This window comes from Octodon degus, unplaced genomic scaffold (genome assembly GCF_000260255.1).
Source record: "Octodon degus isolate 3935 unplaced genomic scaffold, OctDeg1.0 scaffold00136, whole genome shotgun sequence".
NCBI lineage: Eukaryota > Metazoa > Chordata > Mammalia > Rodentia > Octodontidae > Octodon > Octodon degus.
This window is the reverse complement of record NW_004524712.1, coordinates 5,574,273-5,600,425: the sequence shown is the minus strand read 5'-3', so window position 1 is coordinate 5,600,425 and position 26,153 is coordinate 5,574,273. Positions and strand designations below refer to the sequence as shown.

The window sequence follows — 26,153 nt, the reverse complement described above, 5'->3', positions numbered from 1 at the left end:
ATCACAGCCCTTTCAGTCAAAGTCTTGCAAGTTAAGAAAACACTGAATATTCAAATGAACTGCATGTGATTGACAAGTCCAAATGGGATACTTTGTCTACAAAAGATAACGCTGAGGACAATTAACCAAAGGTTAATGGTGACCAAGGCTTAAATGGCAATGGTCTGACTATGCTAAGTTTCTGATTCTCCTGGATATCCTGATTATGTAGGCGAATATTGTTTGTTTTGTGGCTGGTTCAGCCTACCCTGGGGGTTGGGCTGGCATGGCATGTGTTGCCAGGGATTGAACCCAGGTCCCCGTGCTTGCCTAAGCTTGCCTAAGCAGGTTCATTAGACCACTGGACTATCTTACCAGCCATGAGAATATTGGTTTTTTTTCATAATTTCATTGAGAAACAAATAGCAATGAGACAGTTTCAAGTCAAATTGGTAAGACAGTTTCAATAATTAACACATTGCATGCATTCTTCCTAGTGGTTAATTGCTGTACAAGATGAGGACATGATATCCTATTTACAAATACCATTAGAACAAATCCCTTTATTCATTAAGAGAATGTAACTATATATCTATCATAACCACTTTGAATACACAGATACAAAATGGACATTCATCTGTATATCTTTTTTTTGTTAAGTTCCGTTATTTGAATATTATAGTTGTGTTAACTCAGCAAAATATTCTAAAAGAGTCCAGTAGCCCATAATAGTATTGGGTCTTCCGCTTGATTGGCAATGTCAGAAATTGTTGACCTGAGTCCCCTATAGCTCAACATAACAGCATGGCTTTAGTTCTTGTATTTCTTTTTTATACTTTTCTGCTGGGTGGTTAAGACCAAGGTAAAGCAGGACCTATGCAACAAGAGTTTCAGCTTTTGGGTCTGATAAGGTGAGTGAAATCCCCTCAGGATTTATCTTGAGATCCTGTACCTCAGATTGTAGAACCTTTGTCAGTGTCAGCCATGTGGATGAGCCAGGGCCATTGCCCGGCCAATGTGCTCTTTGTGAAAGCCTGAGAGAACCATTTTCTAATGGTGTTTGTAAGTAGGATCACAGGTCTGCATCTTGTACAGCAATTAACCACTGGGAAGAATGTATGCAGTATATTATTGAAAAAAAAAATAACATTTTTGGTCTACAAGCTTTGAAATACTACATAAATATAACATATGTATGTGATAGTACAAATCTGATGATGTCTGCCTATACTTGTACAGAAATTGTGTACCTAAACCCATGCAAATTTTCCTATGAAGAATTTTATTGTTATCAAAAAAAATAAAAGCAAAAACATAAAAAATAATATAAAAAAATAAAATTTAAAATAAATAAATAAATAAATAAAATTTTAAAAAAAGAAAATTTGGGACACCACTGAGCCACATGATGTAACAGCATAAGTTCTCATATGTCCTGAGTCTTAACTGACCCTGGAAGGCTCAATTAAGACTCAGGACATATGAGAATATTGTTTTATGGAAATACATATTTCAGTATTTGGGTGTAATAAGCATAATAGCTCAATGAAACATTACTTGTTTCAACATTTTTTAAAGCCTGTGACTATTTCAGGCAAGCTCTTATAATGTTGTTTTAATTTAAAAATCGTATATTCAGAATATGCAATAGAATTGAATAGTGTGGCTTAATTTTATCTTTTACCCCAGAAGAACAGAGCCGTGCTCAGAGCTTTGAATGATAGGTGGAGCTAGCTGGCATTCAGAACAGGACTATGATGGTGTGCACTTTCCATTGTTGTTTTCAGCATAGAGACAATTTTTATTTACGTGATCTAAATTAACTCCTGTGATTACCTTGCTTGGTGTTACCATCATCCTATTTTTCAGATAAGGGAATCAAGCCCAGAGACAGTAAGTTATGTTTTAGGCAGTGGACATGCCAAGATTCATAGCTAGGTCTTTCTGACTAGGGATCTGTTCTGTATGTATTCACTGATCATATACTTACTGACCAATTATTATGTGCCACTGCTACCATTGAAAACAAGATAGATGTAGGTCCTTCTCTTTTTGAGGACCAGGTAGCCTTCAGTCTGAAAAATTGGGATCCAAGCTTACTAGGCATAAAATCCCAGCTCTCAACCTGTACTCCTTAAGCAATTAAAAAATCTCATCCAACCCTTCTGACAAAGTGCATTTCTAGGATTCCTTTAGAAAAATTTTCCTTCATTTGCTGCATCCTGGAGCATCCTGTACGGCATGCTCCACTGACTTCAGGGGGACACACGGAGTCAGCGGAGGGCACAGGCCCAGGTGGCACATTACAAGGGCCATGGCCAGGAAATGCAAATGTTGTGTCTCTGGAAAATCCAATTTACTTCCACTTTTCACATTTGGAAAATACTTTCTGACCACAGAACAAAGTCTACACTGTACTGAACTCATCAGAGACTTTGCTGGTTACCAGGTCCTAATTAACATTCTTGAAAATAATCTAGTAAATATTAGCATATAACTAATAACATATATATTTCCTATGTGGCATTTCATAATGGGTTTTCCACATTGTCCTGCATATATCACAGGGACTCCAACACCATACACTACTCAGCTTCCAGTTAACTGGAGCAGAAGATTTGCTCAGTAGGCACAAGGGCCAGAATTTGAACCCAGGGTCTCTGAAACTATACCATGCTCACTTATCTTCCCCAGTTGCCTCTCAAGACAAGTAAGTTAGGTAGAAATATTCCAGGAAGGCAGATAGGATTAGGCCTTCTAGGGAGGCAATGCAGGGGATGAGAATACGTTACAACTCTGGCTGGAGGTGCATCTGTTGAGGGTCAGGACTCAAGATAAAGACAGAATGGCCAGGTCTCCATGCCTCCCTGTGGAATAAGTGATATACCACAGTTGGTATTACCTGGTCCAATAAAGTCTAGATAGATATTAGTTAATCAAGTGGATGACAAAGACCTCTGGACCCACTCCTTCCTAAAGAGGTCTATATTCTCTGCATGTACACTTGCTATACCTGAACTGCTTCTCCTTTGGATCAATATTTATAAAGTGTCTATACTTGTAATATGATTAGTTGATCATAGTTTTGACCCACATTTTACCCACCTCCCTGTTTTGCTCTATAAAACTTCCTCTTTGAAATGAGGTTCACAGAAACCCACCCTTTTCACCTCTTCCTGTCTCTGACGGGCTATCTCTCACAATAAAATTTTCCTATTATTAACCTCTATTGCTCCTTAGAACTCTTTCTTTGATTTTTGAGAAACATAAACTTGGCATTTCAGACTTCTCACAAGTTAGAAGTTACATTTACTTTCCTTGTATCACTTAGAGGCCCCAGTGAGACAATGGGAAGGAGGTAAGAGGTTGCTTTTGTTTCACTCATTCTGGATTGTGACTTGCTTTGGTAACCAAAATTGTCATCCTTGTTTGCCAGTTACTTACACCTTGAATTTTTATAGCTTCCCATTTTATGTATTTTTTTAATGATGATAAATTTATGTTGAGGATATGAGAAGACTATGATGTTTCTTTGATGGGTCATTTCACTTTTGTAGGCAAGATCTTGTATTCCTGTCCTGTACGTTGTGCACTTGGGCTTATTAGTTGTTGAATTTATTGGTGCTCCTTGTCTGACCTGTTTGACTTGTTTTGACTGTTGTGGTTTATTGTTTTATTTTAGACAGTAGAGCTAGGGAAAAGAAATGCTAGACCGTTCCCTAGTGGACTTGATTCTAACAAAAATGTGAATTTATGAAGTGCCGTAAAATGGATCTTTTTTATGAAATCTAGTTGTGAGTATCTACATTTGCTAATGAATTATGGGACTCTGACTTCCAATTTAAAGGTAGTATGTGGGCACCATTCTTAAGACTTGGGAGATAGATTTCACTAGGACAATTTGGCCTGATGCTCCCTCTACACTGTAGAGGAAATTTGGGCCTCTCTTGCCTGGGTTTCCTTTCTAGTCCAATCTTTCACTGGTGAGGAAGCCATCTTAGCTCTTGAGACTCCCTACTCTTACCTTTCGAGGCTGAAGGCAACGACTCAGGAGCAAACTGTCTCAAGAACTCACTGTGAGAGGGAGAAGAAAAGACTTCCTTCTGCTGATCTCATTTCTGATCTTTTCACGTCACTTCATAATTTCCTTTTTTGGTAGCATACTTCTGCTACAGATTAGAGAGGGAGAAACCCTGAACTGTCCCTTTCCCTCCTATCCAACAACTAAGAACTTTTAACTTGAACCCACAGACAATGAGTGGCTGCTAACCCCAAAGACAGGAAAGTCATCTCAGATGAGGAACATGTATCTTGTTCCTGGGTCAAAGGAGACATCAGAATTTACCCGCCAAGAAGAACACACATGACAGTTATGTCCCTTCTCAAGTGTTCTTGTCAACAGTCTCCTGAGAACAGGAAACTGAACTGAGATCCTGTGGAAAGAAGGGACTTCTGGATGAGACCAAAAGGAGCTGTTTCCTAAGCACAATATTTAAGGCACCAAAACAGATTCAGCTTAAAGGAGAATCCCCAACCTTCTGGCTCTCTCTCTCTTTCCCTGTTTAAGTCTAGATCTCATCCCTAATGTGTGCATGGAGGGGCAGGTACTTTTACTAATGTGTAATTTGTTGTTGCTGGACCACAGGTACAGGTTTCAACCTGTGAGCTTCATAACTATGTGGCTAAGGATGATTGTCTAGGTGATAAGGTAGGCAGCATAAATATCTTGGAGATTTCTTTGCCCTAGGGCCCAGGGCAGGATTTTTCTGAGCCATAACTTGCCTCTACCTACTTCTGGAGATGACCTCTTTTGTAGGATGGGAAATGCTCCAATCTCTTCCAATATGCCCTTTAATTATTCCCTCTCACTCTGTTTCAAAGAATTGGAAAGCAGTTGATCAAGTCTCGTGGTTATTGGTTTAATTTTGATAGCAATGCTTTCTTTTTTAAACATGACTATTTCAGCTGGAATCAATTGCAGCTTTGGAAACACATGCTGGAGTTAGGAGAGTGAGTTTCCAGAGAAAGTTGTGGTTCATATAGGTAAGACTGTGTAGTCTGAGCTGGTCTATCTTCTGGTCACTGTCCAGTGGAGCAGGTCACGTCACGGTATGCCTTGAGAGGATATACAAACCAAACAGGGATTAAAAGGGATGCCTATTTCCCCCTTGATTTGCAGATGAGAGACTCAGTGTTGGATTTTTTTTTTACTCTTTAGGAATGTAATCTTAAACACTAGAAATTGTTTGATCTTCATATATTGAGGATGCCTGAGGCTTCCCTCCTTTGCCCTTTTGATCCTAAGGATGAGGTTTAGAAGGTAAGTTTAATCAAAGCTTCTTCTACTCTCACAGAGCCTGAGGTTCCCCTCACTTTCTCTCTAGAATCTAAGGGTGAGGCTTCCAGGTCAGCCTTAATCAAAGCCTTTACTGGGCTCTATTCATCCCTCTCTGATTTTTTTTTTTTAAGAACCAGGGATTGAACTTGGGCCCTTGTGCTTGCAGACAAGCACTTATTCTACTGAGCTATCTCCCCAGCCCCCAGCCCTCTCTGATTTTGTTCAAGCTCCTCAGAGAAAGTAGTCCTTACAGGAAGTGAATGGAGAATTTGGCCCTACCTGTGTCCATGTGCCCTTTTCTCTCAGTGACCTTAAACAGATCAAATAAGATCTGGGAGTTTTCAGATGACCCTGATAAATACATTGAGGTCTTTAGGAAACTTACTCAGACCTATGGACTAGACTGGAAAGACGCAATGTTACACTTAAATCAAACATTAATTTCTAATGAGAGGCAAGCAGCATTAAAGGCTGCAAGTTCATTTGGAGATGAGTATCATATTATTAAATTTAGAATGCCAGAAGACAAGTACCCAGAGGAACAGCTGGTTCCTACTTGAGTTCAAGCAATCCCGACACAAGGCCCCAACTGCCCTACCAAGCAGATGGGAGGCTGGAATAGGACATCTTCAGAAATGTGTTCTTGAAGGTCTAAGAAGGACAAGAACTAAGCCCTTCAATTATTTTAAATTGTCAACTATTTATCAAGAGAAAGATGAGAACCCCTATGCCTTCTTAGATCATATACAAGAGGCATTGATAAAACATCCATCCTCATCTGGTAGAAGGACAGATTATTCTTAAAGACAAGTTAATTACTTTGTCAGGTTCAGATATTAGGGGAAAAAATACAAAAGATGGCCTTCACTCTCGATAGCTCACTTGATACCCTAATGAGAATTGCTTCCTCAGGATTTTATAACTGAGGCTAAGAGAAGGCCACGGGGAGATCAAGTGGTAGTGGCTGCCTTGGATGTGGCCTTTAAAAAGAATAGACTCTAAGTTTGATTCTCAGGACTCCAAGAAGAGCTGGGTGACTAAATTCACCTGTGACTGCTGCAGAAAATCAGGCCATCTGTGGAAGGACTGTGATAAAAGCTGTCATGACAAGAGACCCACTAAGCCATATCCTGATTGCAAATGTGACCACTAGTAGTCAGGCTGCCTCCTGAGATAGAGATCCCAAGGATCATAGCCATCTTACCAGCAGGTCTAGCAAGACTGAAGGGCCATGGGGCACTCTGCCTTCTCCCTCTGGCCAGACTGCTATCTCCATGGAGGAGCCCTGGGAAATCGTGACTACAGAGGGAAAAGAACCCAGCCTATTGCTAGACATTGGCATGCATCTCTCAGTTCTTCTTTTCAACTCCAGACTCCCTTCCAGCCACCACGCTTCAGTGAAAGGAGTCACTGAAGAGGAGATAACTTGCTGTTTCTTACAACCTTTAGGGTGTAACACAAAGAGTTTTCTCTCTTTTCTTTGTGAGTATGCCTCAGAGTCCAGTTTTTCTCCTCAAGAGAGATATCCTACCTTACGTATACTGTAATATACATACCCCCAGGTTAGATACACTGCTTTCTCTTCATGGATACTGAGATAAATCCTAAAGTATGGCCAACTAAACGTAACATAAGAAAAGCAATAAAGCTTCCTTGGTGCAAATATATCTCAAAGATCCTACTATTTTTTCCTCACTGGACACAAGGCCTGCAGTTAAAAAGGACTATTGCCTATAATCAACAACTTAAGGGAGCAGGGTTCACTTCCACCCTGTAACAGTCCTTCCAACACACTGATCTTGAGAGTTCAAAAATGCAATGGAGAGTGGAGGGCGGGACAAGACACTAGACTTCTATATGCAGCAGTATTGTCAAGTCACCCAGAATTTACTTGCCTAACCTGTGCTAGCTCACCTAGCCTGCACACGCTCCTTTCTCCAATCCCTGAAGTTACCAACTGATTTTCAGTGTTAGATTTAGAAGATGTCTTCTGTATTCCTTTAAATCTAAATTCTTAGGTTTTTTTGCCTTTGAAAGTCCTCATGATCATGCCTTTCAACTGACTTGGCCCATGCCTCCTCAAAGCTGCAGAGACAGTCCTCATCCTTTTGGGCAAGTGCTTTCCCACAGCTTGGCATATTTTGTATTTTCCTAAGTCATAGTACTACAATATATCGATGGTGTACTGTTGTGTGTCCCTTCAGAAGCGCTCTCTAGCCAATTTGATCAAACTCTGTTGAATTTTCTAGCAGACAGAGATTATAAGGTCTCTAGGTCTAAGGCACAACCCTGAGGTAAAATATTTGAACCTTATCATAAATCTAAGGAAACCCAAAGGCTGGGGGAAGAGAGAAAACCAATACTTTCCTCTGCATAGACCCAAAAACAGTGAAAGTGATTTCTAGGAATTACAGGTTATTGTCACCTTGTACAGCAGGCTGTGTATGGACTAGGGTCAGATCACATGACCCATTTATCAGCTTATAAAGGAAGCCCAAAAGGCAGATATCCCTATTTTAACCTTGGAACCTGATTCTCAAATTGCATTCCAGAAGCTTAAATAAGGTCTTCTAGATGCTCCAGCACTCAGCCTACTGACGGGGCACCATTTCAGTTTGCATGTTGGTGAGAGGAAGGTCATGGCTTTGGGAGTGCTTTCACAGGATCAAGGACCTGCTCAACAATCTGCAGGATAGCTAAGCCATGCGTTAGCCTTGTAGCACAGGGATGCCCTGCATGCCTTAGAACTATGGCTGCCATAGCTTTTCTGATGCCAGAGGCACTCAAAACTTTAAACAAAGCATTCTTATTCTCAGTGGCCAAATTTTACTAAATATGATGGACACATTGTCACCCTAAGCATTGTATACAAATCGTAATTTTACTGGTTTGCAACAGGTTGGTTTAATCTCCCTGAAATTAAGTGAGAAACACCCAGTGGCACTCATTAGTCCTGTGGAACCATTTTGTGGCTTGGCTATCCCCTACATGGAGAGGGAGATGCATGCTGGGATTTATGTGGTTGCAAATCAGAAGTATAAAAAAATATTGGCAAACCCGCAGACTTATCCCATCTATGACATCAATGGTCTAGAAGTGTGTTTCACTGGCATGATTATTTGGCTTCTATCTTTGTCCCTTCCCTAGGATTAGAGGATGTCATGACACATATCGAGGCTTTGGCTAACTATACTCAATGGGCCTTAAATGACACCTCAACTGGTCTTTCTCTCCTAAACGAAGAAGTAAAAATTAATAAGGCAAGGCCAGGGAGATAGCTCAGTGGCATAAGTGCCTGCCTGGCAAGCACAAGGTCCTGAGTTTGATCCCTGGAACCAAAAAAAAAACTTAATAAGGCAAGCTATCCTCCAAAACTGGACACCATTAAACATCTTAATACCAGCTAAGGAGGCACTTGTGCAATGATAAAAGCTGAATGTCGTGTGTACATTCCTGATCTTTTTCTACTATTTTGATGGCTGAGTGAATGCCATGTCAGCTTTTGTAATTTCCCAGACCTTCTTCTTATCCTACTGTGGAAGGCTTTTCCTGGTAGAAATATTTGTTGGTTGTGTACATAGTAGTCTTGTTCATTGTATTATTTGGCCCATGCATACTTAGCTGTTTCTTTGGCCTTGTATCCTCCAGCCTTCAAGCTATACACCTACCCAAGATGAGAGTGCCTGGCATCTACTGAGGATCTTTTCATAGTCTCTCTGGATCATAACTAGGACCACATTTGGTCAGAAGTAGTGAAAACAGTTATCACCTCTTATCCCTTTACAGCAGGTAGGAGTACCTCTTCAGAAAGAGAAATATTAGAGACAATTAAGTTAAGAAGTAGTATTCTAGGCAGTCAGACAGGGTTAGGCCCTCAAGGGAGTGAGCACAGAGGATGAGAACACACTACAATTTGGATGAAAACACATCTGTTGAAGACCAAGACTCAAGATAAAGACAGAATGACCAGGCCTACAGGCCTCCCCAAGGAACAAGCAATGCACTATAACTGGTCCAGTAAAGTCTAGATAGACATCGGTCACCCAGGTGGAGACAAAGTCCTCCTCACCAACTCTTTCCTAAAGAAGTCCTTGTTCTCTGCAAGTACACTTGTTACGGCTGACCTGCTTCCCCACTAGATCAATGTCAGTGAAGTGTCTATACTTGTAGTCTGATTGATTGATCATAGTTTTGACCCACATTGTATCCACCTCCTGATGTTGTACCCACCTTGTGATTTTGATCCATTGTGTGATTTTGCTCTATAAAACTTCCTCTGTGAAGTGGAGGCCACAGAAACCCACTTTCTTGTTCCTTTTGTCCCTAAGGAGCTGTTTCTTTTGATAAGATTTTCCTACTCTTAACCTTCATTCTTTCTGAGAATTCGGTCTTCAGTTTAGGGGAACACAAACTCAATATATCCAACATCCAACAGGTTGGGAGTTACACTGATTTCTCCCGTATCACTCTCATTAAGTAAGCACATGAGTTAACTCAGTTAAAATCCACAAGGTTAATCTAGCAATTGTAGGTAAGTAAGTGGTCTCACTGGAAACTTTTTCTGTTTCCCCCATGAGCTTTTAAGCTAAGTGTAAATTGACTATGTGCTTAGGAATTTACCAGCTCAGACAGACTGAAACAATTAGACAGGAGGCCAAGTAAGAGTGAGAGAGGGAGACAGACCTCAGGCATGTGAACGACATTCTTTTTAAAGGCTTCCCTCCATATCCTTTCTCAATTGGCTGAAACCCTAGAGGTTTGCCTGGCTAAACCACTTCCTCTCAGAAGTGTCCATCCCTGGAGGGAGCCTGGGATTTGTAGTCTTGAAATCAGCCAACCTTTCCTAATCCTTTAGAGGGATTCTCTGGCAGAAGGCATGCAGTGTCAATTTCAGTAGCTTTCTATGTGATGAAATGCCCAATATGTTTTTTGCAAAATACAAGTTTCTTCCTGGATAAAAGCAGAGCCTCTGTATATTCCACAGAACTGGCCCCCTGGCCCTTCATTCCAGATCCTTCTTGCTTCCCTCTCCCTCCCTAACCATCACATGGCAGCCTCCTGAGGGAGTTCTGGACACAGCTTTGCTGTTGTTGGCAGAGGAACCTTGGAGAGGCAGACCCAGCAAGAGGTAGGAACTTAGCCAGGCAGCAGGAAGTCAAGCTCCAGCGCTGACTCCCCCAGCCACGTTGTTCCAAAAGCTACCTTTACATAGCTTTCAAGGCAAAATATTTGTATGATGGTTGTTGTGAAATAGAAGTGGTATTTGAAACCAAGTCTACAGACTTCTCTGAGAAATGCAGGCACCCTTTGGAATTGAATGGGATTGGTTCCAGGATCCCATGGATTCCAACATCCTTGGATGCTTGAGTTCCTTATATAAAACAGCATTATACTTTCATAAAACCTACACTATGTTACGTATGATACCTAGTGTGCCACAAATGCTGTGGAAATAATTGTCATCCTGTGCTGCTTAGGGAATAATGACAAGACAAAGTAGTCTGTAGGTGTTTAGTAGACATGTAATTATTTTTGGAATACTTTCCATTTGCAGTTGGTTGAATTTGTGGATGTGAAACTCATGAATGCAAAGAGCTCTTTCATTTCACTTTGCTTTGTTTTTTGTTTCCCCATCAACTGGCACGTGGACCTGGCAATTCCTTGACCTGGGCTGGACGAATGATGACTTCCTCTCTGGTGTTAGATCCTCCAGATCTCACTTGGTCTCAGTTAGGGGTTCCCTGTGTGGGGACCTCTACTTCAATCACTACCCATGGATTCAATAAACATGTTCAACTCCATCCAGATATCATTGATGCAGCAAATTCATGATCATTTTAAGTTCTGTTAAATTTCTAGTGGTTGTGGACTGTATCTGAAGCAACAGATACTGCAAGTATGATTTCCTTCATGTTGGAATCAACAATATTTTCACACACGCACACACACACACACACACACACACACACACTGTACACGCACGATGACCTTGGGCTTGGAATGGATTTCAGTGGTAGAATGCTTAGGTAGCATGTTCCAGGACTTGGGTTTGAGTCCCCAGAAACACCCTTACACACACACACACACACACACACACACACAGATCATTCGGGCCTTTAGAAGATGATGAAGTCTTTAGAGTGGAACCCTCATCAGTGGGCTTAATCCCCTTATTATAAAGACCCCAGGGAGCTACTTTGTGCTTGCCACATGTGGAAAGACAGTGAGAAGTTGCCACTGATGAATCGGGAAGTAAGCTCTTACTTGCCTTAATTTTGGACAGCTTTCAGCAACACATTTCTACTGTCTACAAGCCACCCAATCTAAGACAATGTGCTGCTCCAAAGAGTTGCTTCAGGCTTGTTGTGCCATTCTGTCCTGGGCTTGTGGTCTGTTCGATGGTATTAACTTCCCAGCGTTGGTACCAAATGGTTGGATGAAGAAAATAGTGGACTAGCAGTCAAGGGGACAAAGAAACTGTTTCCAGGGGTCATGAGGCAACTGGAAACCTGTGCACTAACTAGTTGACTTTAAACTTGGGCATTTTAGGGGACTAAATTCCAGTCCTCTCTCAGTCAGAATGCCTATGAGAGCCAAATGCATAAAGATAAAAAATGGGGACCAGTGCTATGGAACACATCTCAATTTATTTCAGTAGGTAAGTGGTCCAGAAGATGCTCCGTGCTACCCAAGGAAAGGCCTAGGGTTACTAATGCTGGGAGTGTGCTTGAAGCATCACAGACTTTCTAAGTATTGTTTTAAATTATAAATATTGAAAATGAAAAAAAGCTACCCTTTAGGAAATGAATTTAACGCAAATTTCTTCTTTGGGCAGAAACAAATACTTCAAAAATCTGCATGGGCCATAAAATGTTAGCATGGGACTAAAAAGCAGCAGAGCTTTCATTCTGTGCTGCAGTGTCAGGAGGGTTAGAAGTGCTCGGTGGGTGTCAAGAGATGGACGTGTAATGAGTGAGGCGCATCCTGAATGGGCATGTTTGCTTTGCTCTTCCCCTTAGACCGATTACCAGGGAACCTGGCTGTCTTAGCAAACCCCTCTTGGGATCTTGATGGCAAACCTCTTAGCGCTTTCAATGATAATAAGCCCACCGCACCCTGTGGATTCAACACCAAAAATGACTGTGGAACATCAATAGCTAGGCAAAACTACATCAAATTTTCACCTTTTGCTCTACTGCAGCAAGTACATTTGAATAATTTTTAATGGTACAAGAGGTAAGTAGAAAATGTCTCCCAGGAAGACCCTTTGACCCATTGAAAAATAAATAAGAGATCCTCAGCAGTTCTGAGAGAAGGCACAATTTATTTAGTCAAATTATTTTACAACATAGTCTCCATTGACAGTTGTCAGCTTAACACTTAATATAGTTAAAAAAAAGTCAACGATTACTTGCAAAATTATATATATTTTAAGGTCTAAAAATAGATTGCATATATAGAGCAGGAAAAATCCCCCACCTACACAAGGGAAAGCTTGGTTGTTCTGTGTTCTTATCATTACTGTTCTGTTATTTACAAACATGTTCAAAGCATTAAAATTTAAATGGATTGCTTTAGTTGCTTGTACATGCCTGTTAAATAACTGTACCAGTGCTTGTCTTCCTAGTAAGTCAGTGACTTAAATGCCCTGTTTTCTTTTCAGCAATAGTCACATTATGCTTTTTAAAAACCAGCTATAAAAACGTACAAATAGCCCAAATGTACAGATTGACAAAAGATGTACAAATTACACTTAAAAAAATAACGATGATTGATTTCATAGTAAAGTTGCACTTGTGACCGAGGTCAACTCGTTTCTTTATTCTTTTTAATTTTTTTATTTACTTTTTAATACTGCGAGATATAGCAAAATAACTCTGCATAATTTATACAGTAAGTTGCCTTCTGATTGGTTGAGCCTGGTCAGACTATCTGACAAACGCACAGCGCTTGCGAATCTGGTTGAGTTTAGAAATCCCTGCGACTCCTCGAAGCTCTGGGACTCACTGTCACTTTAAAAAAACGCTCTTTAGTTCTCTTTCAGGAATGTTTGTATTTTCATGAGACTCTCAGTTCATGTTTCAACTATTTCCAGACAGAATGGTCAGCCAGGGCACACACTGCCCAAGAAGGGTCCCTGCAACGCCCGCAGCATCTTAAATACACACATATACACACGTTCTTTCTTGCTAATTCCAGTTGGGTGAAAACGTCACTGGTCTTAGAGCCAATGTTCCAGTGGCCATCCACTGAATTAGGACCTCCTAAATCCTAAAACATACCATAAGCCTCCTGCCTCTCCTTCTACTAAATCTCAAACCAGACCAGGACTGGTATGTCCAGGATTCAGTATTGTATTGAATCCTACAATAATGAAACCTGTGTGTTAAGAAACTGCTTTGTTCATAAAAATATTTTTAAAATTTACAGCTTCTTTCTCAAAACCATGATATAAACATCCCAGTAATCTAAATGTTCACCTCAAAAGATGACAGGAGACTGAGAATCCAAAATGGCATACTGGCCATGGGATGAGCTGTCTCTTTGTTCAGGTAGAGGAAGCAAAAGTTACTGACATAAAAACAAAAACAAAAACTGTTTTTTAAAGGACAAATACAAAGGTTCTATCATCAAGAAAGAACATCCAGTTTTGTTTTTCCTTGTCAAGGTCACATATGTCCTTTAGAGTCCAAAATATCCAGGAAGAGTAAGGACTGAGGCGTCAGTGAGAAGGCCACCGATAGTTAAGCTTCTAGTAGTAGCTGCCTAAGTGTGAAGGCACGTGGGTGTTAGGGTGGCGGGGGACATTGGGGTTGGGGTAGATCCCACCGGTGGGGGAGGTCCAGTATTGTGACGCTGCTCCAAAGAAGCTGGAAGAAGTAACAGGCATAGAGGATGGGTGGGGAGGGACAAAGTTCACCTTCTGCTGGTGGGCGTGGTAGGAAGGCATGTAGGTGATGTCAGAAGGGTACTTGTACATGGACGACTCGGTCGGATGTGGCTGCAGAGCCTGGGCAATGCCATGGAAGTCAAATTTATAGGCATATCTTTTGCCATGCACTTTGGTCATAATGTTTTTATCATAGTAATATCGCAGGGCCCGGCTCAGCTTGTCGTAATTCATGTTGGGCTTGCTCTTCCGCTCCCCCCAGCGCCTGGCCACCTCATCGGGGTCCGTCATTTTGAATTCTCCATTGGTCCCCTCCCAGGTGATACAGCTGGCGTTGGCACTGTCGGAGAGTAGCTCGAGGAGGAACTGCCACAGCTGGATCTGCCCGCTTCCTGCAGGAGGGGGGCAAACAGGAGAAAACAGCCTTTGAGCCCGGAGAGGTCAGAGCAATGTGAGCACGGGATTCACTTAGCCTTTGAAAGAAAGCCTGTTTCTCTTTTGATGTAGGATCAGTTTGATGACTCCTTAGCATCCTTGTTTAACATAGAAGCATAATCAGATACTATAGGAAGCCTTTCTAGACCTTGTCATGGTCCAGAGGACTCCACATTTTATTTTATTTATTTATTTATTTTTGTGGAACCAGGAATTGAACTCAGGCCCTTGCACTTGCCAGGGAAGCACTTACTCCACTGAGCCATCTCCCCAGCCCTGGACTCCACATTTGTAACCCTGGGAAAAGTCACTGGAATTCCAATAAATAATTCCAATCCATGACTTCCAGTGCAATCCAAGGTGAGAATAAAGAGATAAATACATAGTTGTAACTGGAGGGAGCTAAGGGGATCCTAAGTCCAGAACAATGACTAACTGGAACAGAGACCGTGACCCAGGGCGAAACCTGAGCTTTGTTAACTCGTGAGGTGGGGAATGGCTCAGGGATGAGTGATTGAGAGAAAAGCGGGAAGCACGTGAGTGCTTCGAGCTGGGCTGCCAGGTAGGAAGCTTGTTAGCAACTCTGCTGTATGGAGACAGAGAGACAGAGACAGAGAGAGACAGAGAGGGATAAAGAGGGATAGACAGAGACAGAGAGACAGAGACAGACAGAGAGAGACACACACAGAGACAGAGACACAGAGACAGAGACAGAGACAGAGACAGAGACAGACAGAGAGAGAGACACAGAGACAGAGAGAGAGACACAGAGATAGAGAGACAGAGACAGAGGCACAGAAAGACACACTGAGACAGAGAGACAGTGCAAGACAGAGAGACAGAAAGAGATAAGAGATACAGAGATAGACAGAGACAGAGAGAGACAGACAGAAAGACAGAGAGATAGACATAGAAAGACACACAGAGACAGAGAGACAGAGAAAGACAGAGAGGCAGACAGACAGAGAGACAGAGAGAGACAGAGAGACAGAAAGAGATAGAGACAGAGAGAGAAACAGACACAGAGACAGACACAGAGAGACAGAGAAAGACAGAGACACAGACAGACAAAGAGAAAGAGATAGAGAGACAGAGACAGAGAGACAGAGAGGAGAGAAGGGAGAGAGAGAGAGAGAGAGAGAGAGAGAGAGAGAGAGAGAGAGAGAGAGAGTAATCTGTATATTACAGATTGAATAAGTGCCTCCTGTCAGGGGTCAGCTTCAGCTTTGCTGTCTTGTCTTCATGCCCTGAGATGTCATAGATTCTTTCTCTAGACCCGGACTCAGTGACGCTCAGCTTAGCTCTCACACACAGCACCTGGGAACTACAGGTGGGCACCGCTGACCTATTACATTGCTTTAAGGACTACCATCAGCACCTCGGCTAGACCCATCTGCATTGCCCAAAGCCAACTGAGGGGAAAAAGAAATGTCCTAGCCAGCTCTGCACACTTCAATACAGGGAAATGGGGCCAGGTTTAGCCCCAGTGGAGACAACTGCTCTTCTTCCAAGGAGAGCCGCCCTGGTGGCCCTCCACAGCATGTCTGGGGGAGGTGCTCCTTCCCTACATGTGCACAGTATGATGACGACTCAGGAGCATCGGCATGTCCATCCCCTCAAACATTTATCCCTGCTCTATGATGAGAACATTAAAAATCCTTTCTTCTAGCTAGTTGGAAATACACACTAAATTATTGTTAACTGTGGTGCTTTCCATTAGGATGGGCGCATTGAACAAGATTAGATCTGAGGAGGATTTGACTCAAACCCGCTAGTGAGGTGCTGCTCCGGCCCCAGACCAGCTGTATGTGACCCCACAGGTCTTGTGAAGACATTTTTGCTTCTCCTGAATTGCAATCTGATCTCCATGTAGTGATCAAATCTCCAAGTGCTCCTCGGGAGCGCGACAGCCCCAGGGCTGCTGGAGTCATAGGGAGAAGGCACGTCACAGGTTTCAGGTTGACCCAACTTGACTATTTCCTGGAAGAGTTCTAGCTCTTGGCTCTCAGCTCTAAGATCTGCACAGCAGAATCCGGACAGCGGGAGAACAACAGGAGATGCTGGGTGGCTTCTATGTTGTCTGCGCAGCATCGCCAGGGACTAAAACACAGGTGAAGCCACATGAGCAGCCTTCTGCCCCCTGCAGAGGATGCTATGTGGGCTTCACTACTGCAAAGCGGCCTTGGTTCAGCAGAACTCACCTGAGAGTTATTGTTAACAATAAGCCCTAATGCCTTGTCAAGTTCACTTGTATTGTCTACAGATTACTGGGGCTATGCCTCTCTCAGAAGGTCAGATAACTCTAACTCTTTCTGAAATTAAAATGAAAACACTTTGGAAATGTTTATTCACTTGGGCCTTGTGTGCAAGAGACAACGGAGACCTCACTGGAATGATCTCCCCATCCTTCCCTACTGGAACTTTGATCTGCACCATTTATTGCTAATCTAAATGTCAGTACAAGGCATTGTGCTGATACATTTATGTCCCACAAGCACCCCCGGGAGCAACACTGCCACCTGGTAATAAATCCTGATACCTTGTGTGCACGCTAAAGAAACAGGTGCTAAGCATATGAAGGAAAGAAGAAAAAGAAGCACGTATCACCCTCCAGTCTGGTGTATGGACTAAGAACAGAGGTTTCTTTGACCTCAGAAAGCTGCAGAACATTCTGGAAGGAGAGCCTTGTAGGCCAAGGTGAACTTACCAGGGTTGGCTAGTCGACTACTGGTTGGACCCAGGATCTGATATGGATCTAAGGAAGATACAAAAGGAAGTTTGCTTCATTGTTATTAAACATCAGATGACACGAACAACAACAGAAGCCCCAGTGTTTTTTTTTTATTTCAATATCATAGGAAAGCCTGATTTCAGAAAATTTTACTGCTTTTATCTGAAGATCTCGAAGATCTTGACTGAAGTCTTGTTTAATAAGGAATCCAAATGACATCATTGTTTTCATATTTGCTTTCCAAAATTCACAGTGAATTGAAGGGCCACTTATGAAACAGGTTTGAAGAATGTCTCCGGGTTAGTACTGCTCTACCAAATTCTAGAAATAGTACAAATATCTTTTTCTGATGGGGCGTAAAAACCACAGAGCTGGAAACCAAGCAATGCGGGTTCCAGCCCCAACTATGCTGTCAACTAATTTTTCTGGAAATCTGAGTGTCGATTTTTTTTCATCTGTACAACAAATGGGTTGGGCTCCCAGCCTGAGGTCCCTCCTGCTACCAAATGCTGTGATTTTAAGGTCGGAAATATTAACAGCAACCAGAGTTTTAGTTTTACCTATAAAATCATCATTTTTAAATTCTCAGTTTACTGAGAGCTTTGGGATTGTTTAGCCATTAGAAAGTGTGCAATATCAATTTAGGGGCGCTTCATCTTTTTTGCAGCTGAGGATACCGTAGCAGAAGGCTGGATCTCAATTTGGTCAAATCTTTGCACAGTTTGACTTTTTTTAATAGTTACAGCTGCAATGTTAACCAATTCAATATGATTCTTGGATTTCTAATTAGACCGCCAACTCAGAGTCCTTAAGGCCATTTAGTCCACTGTTTTCATCCACATGTTTTGTATGACATAAAATATTATTGCCAGGTGATGTATAATTGTGGAGTTGCAGGTACCCCATGAAACTCTGCAACTGCTTGTGTTTCACGGTCAGTGGGTATTTTCTTCACCTTCCTATGCAATTACTCTTTTCCTGTCTTGGGGGAAGGTTGAGTGCCATGTGTGCCGGTCCCAAAACAAATGGGTACTTCCAAACTTAATCTAAGCCTTACATGGTGGCACACACCTGTAATCCCAGCACTCAGATCTTCAGCAACTTGAAGATCATTGCAAGTTCAAGACCAGCCTGAGCTACAAAGTGAACTGTAGATCAGCCTGAAATGTACAGTGAAACCCTGCTCACAGAAACCAAACCAAACCAAACCCTTAATCCAAGCCAAAGCATATGAAGATGAGAAGGAGCTGGAGCCTGGGAACCATGGCTGTTGTCAGATCTATGCCAGTACCTGTAGAGGACTTTGCCTCCCAGAGAAAACTGGGATGTTGATGGGGAAGTTACTGGGGACTTTGGCTCTGTGAAACTGACCTGAGTTACGCTATCAATTCTACTTTGCCCTACACATTGGAGCAGAGGCAAGGTGAGCATGGGATGGGGTTGCTATAGAAAGCTTCAAGGCATAGTCCACATGCTCCACCTCAGCACTAAAAGTTTCTAAGTTCATGCCTTTAAAAGTTCTTCTGCCTTAATTGTTTAATAGAGCCATAAAGGTGAGTGTAGTTTTGAAAGTCTGTTCTGGTGAAGCATAAGGACTTGGACAGAAACTTGGAAGCCTGGGGTTGTAACTCTATTTCTCTCATAAAGCAGTTGTTCAACAAATCACTTTATCTCTCAAGGCTTCAGTTTCTTTCTTTGACAAAAGAGGTATTAGAACAATTAATCTTTAAGTTCTATTTAGTTCTGTTTAACAAGTCTCTATTTTTCTATCTGTTCCTGATGTCACATATCTGCATATAGCAAGTCAAATATAGCTTCACTTTAGAAGATAAAAGAGATAATGTATGTGGCAGAGTTTTCTCTTGGTTTCCACAAATGATTGGTTCAGGACCTTCATGGATACCAATATTTGCAACACCAAAGTCCCTTATACAAAATGGTGTGCTATTTGCACAGAACCTGTGTCCACCCTCCTATATATTTTCAATCATCTCTAAGTTACTTATAATACTCAAAGCAATGTAAATGGTATGCAACTATTTGTTCCATTGTATTGTATAAGGAATAGTGACCAGGAAAAAAACCAACATCTCTATATATTCAGAACAGACACAACTTTTCCCCTGAATATTTCAGTCTTGGGTTGGTTGAACCACTGCCTGCAGAACTCACAGCAATGATGGCTAAGCATACCCCAATCTCCCATCAGTGACCTATGTGGAACCCACAGCTGCGTAAGAACCAAGCGGAGATCATACAGGGGGTGGTACCTGGTTGGGATCGCTGCTCGGTGCTCTTGCTCAGGGTCTGCGCTGCTCCAAGAGGAGGACCTGTGTGGGAGAAAGGAGACCTGGGAGATGAGCCAGCATTCCTGGAGCTGACACTCGTGCCGCGGGAGCCCAGAGTGCGTCTGCCCCATCGCCCTCAATGCAGCCTGCATTTGGCTGAATCTGTAGCACTGACCAGGGACCTGCTGTGTGTCGGTTCTGCTCTCCGTGCCGGAGACCCAGCAGCAGCCAAGCATTTCTGTAGAGCTTACAGCCTGAGGTGCAGCCAATGCAGAACAAATGTTTAAAAAGCAAGCGATAGCACAGCACGTCTGCTGAGCCTGGGGCTGTGGCACTCGGTTTAAATGAGGGCATTTCACTGACCTTCTCAGACCCAAAAGCTACAACTCTTGTTGCACAGGTCCTGCTTTACCTTGGTCTTAACCATCCAGTAGAAAAGTATGAAGACGAAACATAGAAATTAAAGCCATGCTGTTATGTTGAGCTGTGGGGGACTCAGGTCAATAATTTCTGACATTGCCAGTTAAACAGAAGACCCAATGCTATTATGGGCTACTGGACTCTTTTAGAATATTTTGCTGAGTTTACACACCTATAATATTCAATAACGGAACTTAGAAAAAATAGGGTATACAGATGAATGTCCATTTTGTATCTGTGTATTCAAAGTGGTTAGGATAGATATATAGTTGCATTCTCTCAATAAATAGAATGATTTGTTCTAATGGTGTTTGTAAATAGGATCTCAAGTCCGCATCTTGTACAGCAATTAACCACTAAGAAGAATATATGCAGTGTATTATTTGTTGAAACTATACTTCCGATTTGATGTGAAACTGTCTCATTGCTATCTGTTTATCAATAAAATTTTGAAGAAAAATAAAATAAAATAAAAAAACCCAGCACATTCAAAGAGATCTTTAACAAGAAGGTGACATTGAAGCAAAGGTCACCTGCTTCCAGGGACCCCACCTGCTGTGGCCCCTACTCTGTGGTACCCCTTTCACAGGGCCTGTCTTTTGCACTGCCATTTCTTTGTCTGGGATCTGTGTTCTCCTTGCCCAGCCTCGGGCTTAGTCCGACCAGCACCTCCACACCCCCCACTAGCCACCATATGCCCCACTGCTTAGACCTTCCTGAATCCTCATCACCTTGGAAGAATTATCTTCACAGCTTTAATCATAAACCACTTTTTGACCTTTCCAGATTATTTTTTTATTACACACCCTAAACTCTAGGAATCTGGGCTCCTCACTAGGACCCCAACTATCAGAGAACAGCGGTATCTAGCTGGATGTCTTCCTACCTTCCCACGGCCAGGTTCCACCTCTCCTTTCGGAGCTAATGAAAACAAGAGACGGTCTGCAAAGGCTTCATACTACCCAGAGGAAAAGAGTTATGTGTGTGCCAGATTTCTCTCTCCCTCCTAAGGGACCAACTCGGGTCAGATTCATCTTTGTGAGCCCCACAGAGCTGAGTGCTGTGTGCAAAGTGGACAAATAATGAATACATGTAACTGCGGGCTCTAATTTGTAATGGCAGACTGGGTTTATTTTTGTTTTTTGTTTTTGTTTGTTTGTTTGTTTGTTTTGGGGAAGGGTCTACAGGGTGCTCAGGGTTTCACTACTAGATCGGACTCGTAGTGCTCCAGCTGTTTACAGCCTCCCAAGAACTGGGATTACAGGCGTGTGCCACCATGCCCGGGGCAAACTGTTTCTTAAAAGAATTCCATGTTCCACACATTCATCCATTTGATATTTTGCTTCTTTTTTTGGCAGGAGGTTACTGGCAATTGAACTTCGGCCCTCATGCTTTCCAAGAGAGTGCTGCACCACTGAGCTAAGTCCCTCGCCCACAGTTTACTTCTAAAGACAGCAAGATCACACATTCTGGCTTAGGACATCATACAGGTCCTCATTCCTTGTTCCTTTAATGGAGACCCTTGGTGGGCTTCAACACATCCCTTCTGACCACTCGGTGAATACTCTGACATCCTAACACCGCTTCATGAGCCTTCCATGAACTGGGGAGAGGGCTGATGTTCTGACTAAGCCTCATCAATAGAAGGAACAATGTCGTCGAAGTTTGCTATCCCGTCTTTGCTAATGGAATTCAAATCCAATGTTTCACTGATACAGAAACTTGTTCCAACAAACCTCCAAACTTTAAAAACTCTAAAACCAAGTGCAGTGAAACAAGTCTCAAATCTGCCCATTACAAAAGGACGTTTCATACCATCTTTCAAGAACTGGGTATCACAGACAAGGTTGTAAGTTAAACTTTTTCCCCTTCTTTTGGTGCTGGTGGCTGAAGACAAGGGCTTGTGCATGCTAGACACACACTCTACCACAGGTTACACTCTCAAGCCCCTGAAGATTAATTCTTATGAACTCAAACTGCATGAAAACCAGTGCTAGTCCTACTCTTTATCTCATGACCTCACTTTCCACCCAGCATCAAAACACGTTTTCCTTTCAAGAATGGCATGATATTTACTTACTTTTGTTGAGGCCGGAACTCATGTTATTGCCCCATCCTCCTCTCCTGACTGAGTCATAAGAAGGGTCTAGGAGAAACAACAAGGAGGGAGACATCAGCTTTGCCTGTGCTGCAGAAAGCTCGCATGAAGATTATCTCTGAGTGGTCAGAAGAAATTAAATTTAATTCAACCATAAATTTTTAAGCATCACTAAATTCCTGAGGTATACTCTTCCCTATGGTGGGGGTTAGGGTAAGAGAAGAAATATCAGCACTCGTTTTGAGAAGAGTTCATTCTTATCTAGGAGTCAAAGTCATGGAAAGAACCTTGAACTTGAAGCCAGAGGGTTGACTCAAATTCATTCCTTGCCACTATTTGTTCTGAGAGCTAGGATGAATTATAAAATCTCTCCGAATCTTAATGGTCTTTAGTACTGAAACAAAAATTTGCAGGAAGAATTATCTACCCCCTGGGTTGTGCTAACGAACAAATGAGGTGACATATATAAAGTATTATTAAACTTTCTACAATAAAAATAACAAGGCGAGAAAGAAAAAGTATCTGCAACTACACAGAAAGAAGTTCTTCAAGAAGCTTTGCAGCAGCATGAGGAACACTCAGATGGAAGAGCGCGTGGGAAGAGTCTCAAAGCCCAGGCCCCCGGCTTTCTTTGGAGGCTGACCCTAGTCTCTTATGTTATTGTGCTGATGTTGGGAAGCGATATTAAGAGGTGTGAGCACATCCCACGAGGGCTGCTTGTCTTTTTCCATCAATAGTGGTGGAGGGGGGTCAGGCCTCGTGGCTACAGAGAAAAGAGAAAGGCCAGAAATGCAGGCTGCAGGAGTGGCTGGAAGGGAGCAGCAGAGTCATGCATCTGTGGTGGAGCCAAGCACAGTTGTGCGCACGTACAAGCCCAACACTTAGGAAGCTAGGGCAGGCAGATCAGGCTTGAGACCAGCCTGGGCTGTACCGTGAGTTCAAGGTCAGCCTGGACCATAAAGCTCGTGTGTGCAGGATGTGTGGGAATGAGTGATAGAGAGACACTTCCTGTCTGGAAATGACTGGAGACCAGCGGCTTGCTTCTAGATTGTCTTGACAAATACTCTATGAACGATGGTGAGCTCCAGCCTTTCTTGAAAGAATCTGCATGCGCTATTGCCATACTCAGAAACTGGCTAACTGGCTGGAAACTTCCCTCATTTCCTTTCTCATGGTGTGACTCCCATTGAGACATGGAGTAGGAATAGCAGAAGGGCTTAAGGATACAGAATTATGACTTTCAAAGTCTTTCCACGAACAACAAAGAAACCATAAAAACCATCAGAACAAATGGAACACAAACCTCATCAAACAGCAGTCTGACAGGGGGAAACACAAACCATCCCTTACGACCTCTTCTGAGCCTCTCAACAAATTAGAATAAGAACTGAGAAGATGGATGGGTGCATTGGATGGCTTGGTCTCCTTGTTACTGGCTAAGAAGAGCCAAAAGACAGGGACAATTTTCTTGTGGAAAAATCCACGTGCAGATGCACATTCCTCATAGCTCTGGAAAAGCCAGCTCAGTTTTTAAATTACAGTCTTTGGAATTGGCATGAAAAGCAAAACAGAAAGTTGGGGTGGGGGAGGGGAAAGGGCAGGGAAGGGGACAAAGAGACAAAAAATTTTCAGCTGCTTTTATTTTTGACCTTTTTTTCTTTCACAATTCCTGCTGAAAATAGATTCTTCTTGCTTGAGAACAAACCAAGCAAATGGGAAGTCAACTTGGCAATGAGTTAGAATGAGTCTGAAAGCTCTGTGGATGCTTTCTGAGAGATCTAGGGAAGTCTACAGAGGGTGCGCAATGAGAGATTCAAAAAGAAGAGTGAGAGATGTCAAGGCTTTTTCTGTGGGAAGGGGAGAGGCTGGTAATTTGGTCTGCAACAATTTATTGGGAACCATCATGTGCCCTGCACTGTGCGTTCGGCCAGCGTACAGCTTAAATGTTATGAAACAAGTTTCCCAGATGACGTTATAACCAAGATGGTGAGGAAACACAGCCTTGCGTCCAAGGTAACGTGGAGCTATTGAGAGCTACTGGAGACCAAGGAGGGAGCACGAGTGGGGTAGAGAGGGCTTCACGGGGTCATGGGACTGGAGAGAGGCCTTGCTGGCCAGGACAGAGTGAGAAATACAGATGAAATGAGACAGAGGGGAGTGGAATGATTCCATCCAGTGTGTGGACGAAATAGAGAGATGGAGGCAGAGGAGGAGCGAGGGCGAGGAGAGTGGGAGACCCGAGGCCATTGAGATAGAAGCTCGGCAGGCTTTGTGACTTTGCGAGACAAAGCCAGGGACATGGAGGGACACCAGAAAGCAGGGTTGTAACAAGCGCGCTCACGTGGGCACAGGACACACAGAAGTGCTGGCGCAAGGAAGCCCCTCTGCAGGAACAGAGCAGAGAGTAGGACCAAAAGGGACAAAGTCAAACAAAAGAAAGAAGAAAACCATGGAAATCCATGAACTGGTGTTTGTCACCTGAAGCCTGACTAGACTTTTCAGGCCTATGTACAGACAAAAATCTGTCTCCAATTTCTCTGATTAACTTCTTTACTCAATCATTCATCTGCTGAAAGCTTTAATCCTACTTGAAAGCTACATCACAGCTATTCAGAAGAACTATGGTTGGGGGCCTGGCCCTAGCTCAGGCCTTTAAGTGGCTGCTTCCACAAAGCTGTCAGCCTCAGGTTGCTGGAGTTCGAACCTCACACCTCTCCCGCTGGCCAAAAGTGCCCTGAAGGCATTCGAGGAACCAGAAGAACTATGGTTGCACAGCCCAGCTTATGGCCATGGCTATAGTGGCCACTGACTTTTTAATCAATGCTTCTTTCTATTCTTTTGTTCTAGCTCCTGGAACAGAGCAAGCAAACAAATATTCCCAAGAGCAGGAGAGAATTCTTCCTTTTAACAGTGGGTGGGTGGGCACCAGATTTTTCTGTAAGTCCAAACAACCAACCATGATTTAAAGCTGTGCCCCCATCACGGAAATGACACGCAGCTCCATCCTTCTGCCATGTGTCAGCCGGGGGAGAGGATGAAGATCCTTATGTGTCCATACAGGCCGGTCACATGGCTAAAGCCTGGAAGTACCAGCCAACCATGTTGTGTTCTCTCACAGGAGAAGGAGGAAGAGATGGAAATAAGTAGCCACCGAGCCAGCAGCCCGAGCTGTGTCCTCCCTGTGAAGCTAGAGAATGAAAACTGATCCAGCCAGAGCTGGCAGCCACAAACTGAGCCAGTGCAAGCTTGGTGTCGATCCACAGGTGCTAAGACCACAGGCCCCTCCCATTTGCATTCCTGTTCCTCTCTATTTGCATGGAAAAGCCCACCACTGACACCTGAAATATAAAGGGCAGCATAAGGCCATTTACTAGGGGGTTTAACAAATGCACCCCAGGAAGAACCAGGCTTCCTGGAGCCATCTACTCAGTGGAAAATTGAAAGGACAGCCGGTGTTTGCGGAGCAGTCCCTGCTGCAGAGACAAACATGAAGATGGAGAAAACCAAGGCCAAGAACTAAGATGTGTCTGTATGGGAGGTCTGAGGGGCTGCAGCCCTACAGCTGAAAGGGAGCATCGACGTAAACACTGAGCACAGCACTCAGCGCAGGACTGGCCTCAGTGAAAACCAGCAGTCACTCTTAGGACGTGCACCATTAGCATGCCTCTGAGAAATATTCAGACCCGTAAACACACTGGCCAGCGTACCAAATACATGCTATTTCCTCCTCCCGCCCTTCTCTCTCCACCTTACTCTGCTCTATTTATTATTTTTCACCTCTTGGCTAATTTAGTGAAGACTTAATTCATGTTTATTGTCTGCGTCCCTTAACTGAATGCCAGGTCCCCAAGGACAGGAAGCATTGTTGTGTCCTGTTATCTAGCCAAACCCTAAGAAAAGTGCCCAACACACAGCATAGAGTAAGTATTTGTTGCATGAATGATTGGTCTGGGTTGATATTTCCTCTTTTTTGC

The 26,153-nt window shown here is 42.9% G+C and overlaps 1 protein-coding gene across 3 annotated transcripts in view; it reads right to left on the bottom strand.

The window, feature by feature from the left end:
• Window positions 1-12,627: 12,627 nt before the first annotated feature.
• Window positions 12,628-26,153, bottom strand: part of Fli1 (Fli-1 proto-oncogene, ETS transcription factor) — a 125,160-nt gene continuing 111,634 nt past the window's right edge. For all 3 annotated transcript variants that reach the window (XM_023701484.1, XM_004641412.2, XM_023701483.1), the window contains exons 6-9: window positions 22,162-22,227; window positions 19,644-19,703; window positions 17,350-17,397; window positions 12,628-14,599 (exon numbers count right to left, since the gene is read on the bottom strand). In XM_023701484.1, the coding sequence (XP_023557252.1) occupies window positions 14,070-14,599; window positions 17,350-17,397; window positions 19,644-19,703; window positions 22,162-22,227 (704 nt within the window). In that variant the 3' untranslated portion in view covers window positions 12,628-14,069. The remainder of the gene's footprint in view (window positions 14,600-17,349; window positions 17,398-19,643; window positions 19,704-22,161; window positions 22,228-26,153) is intronic.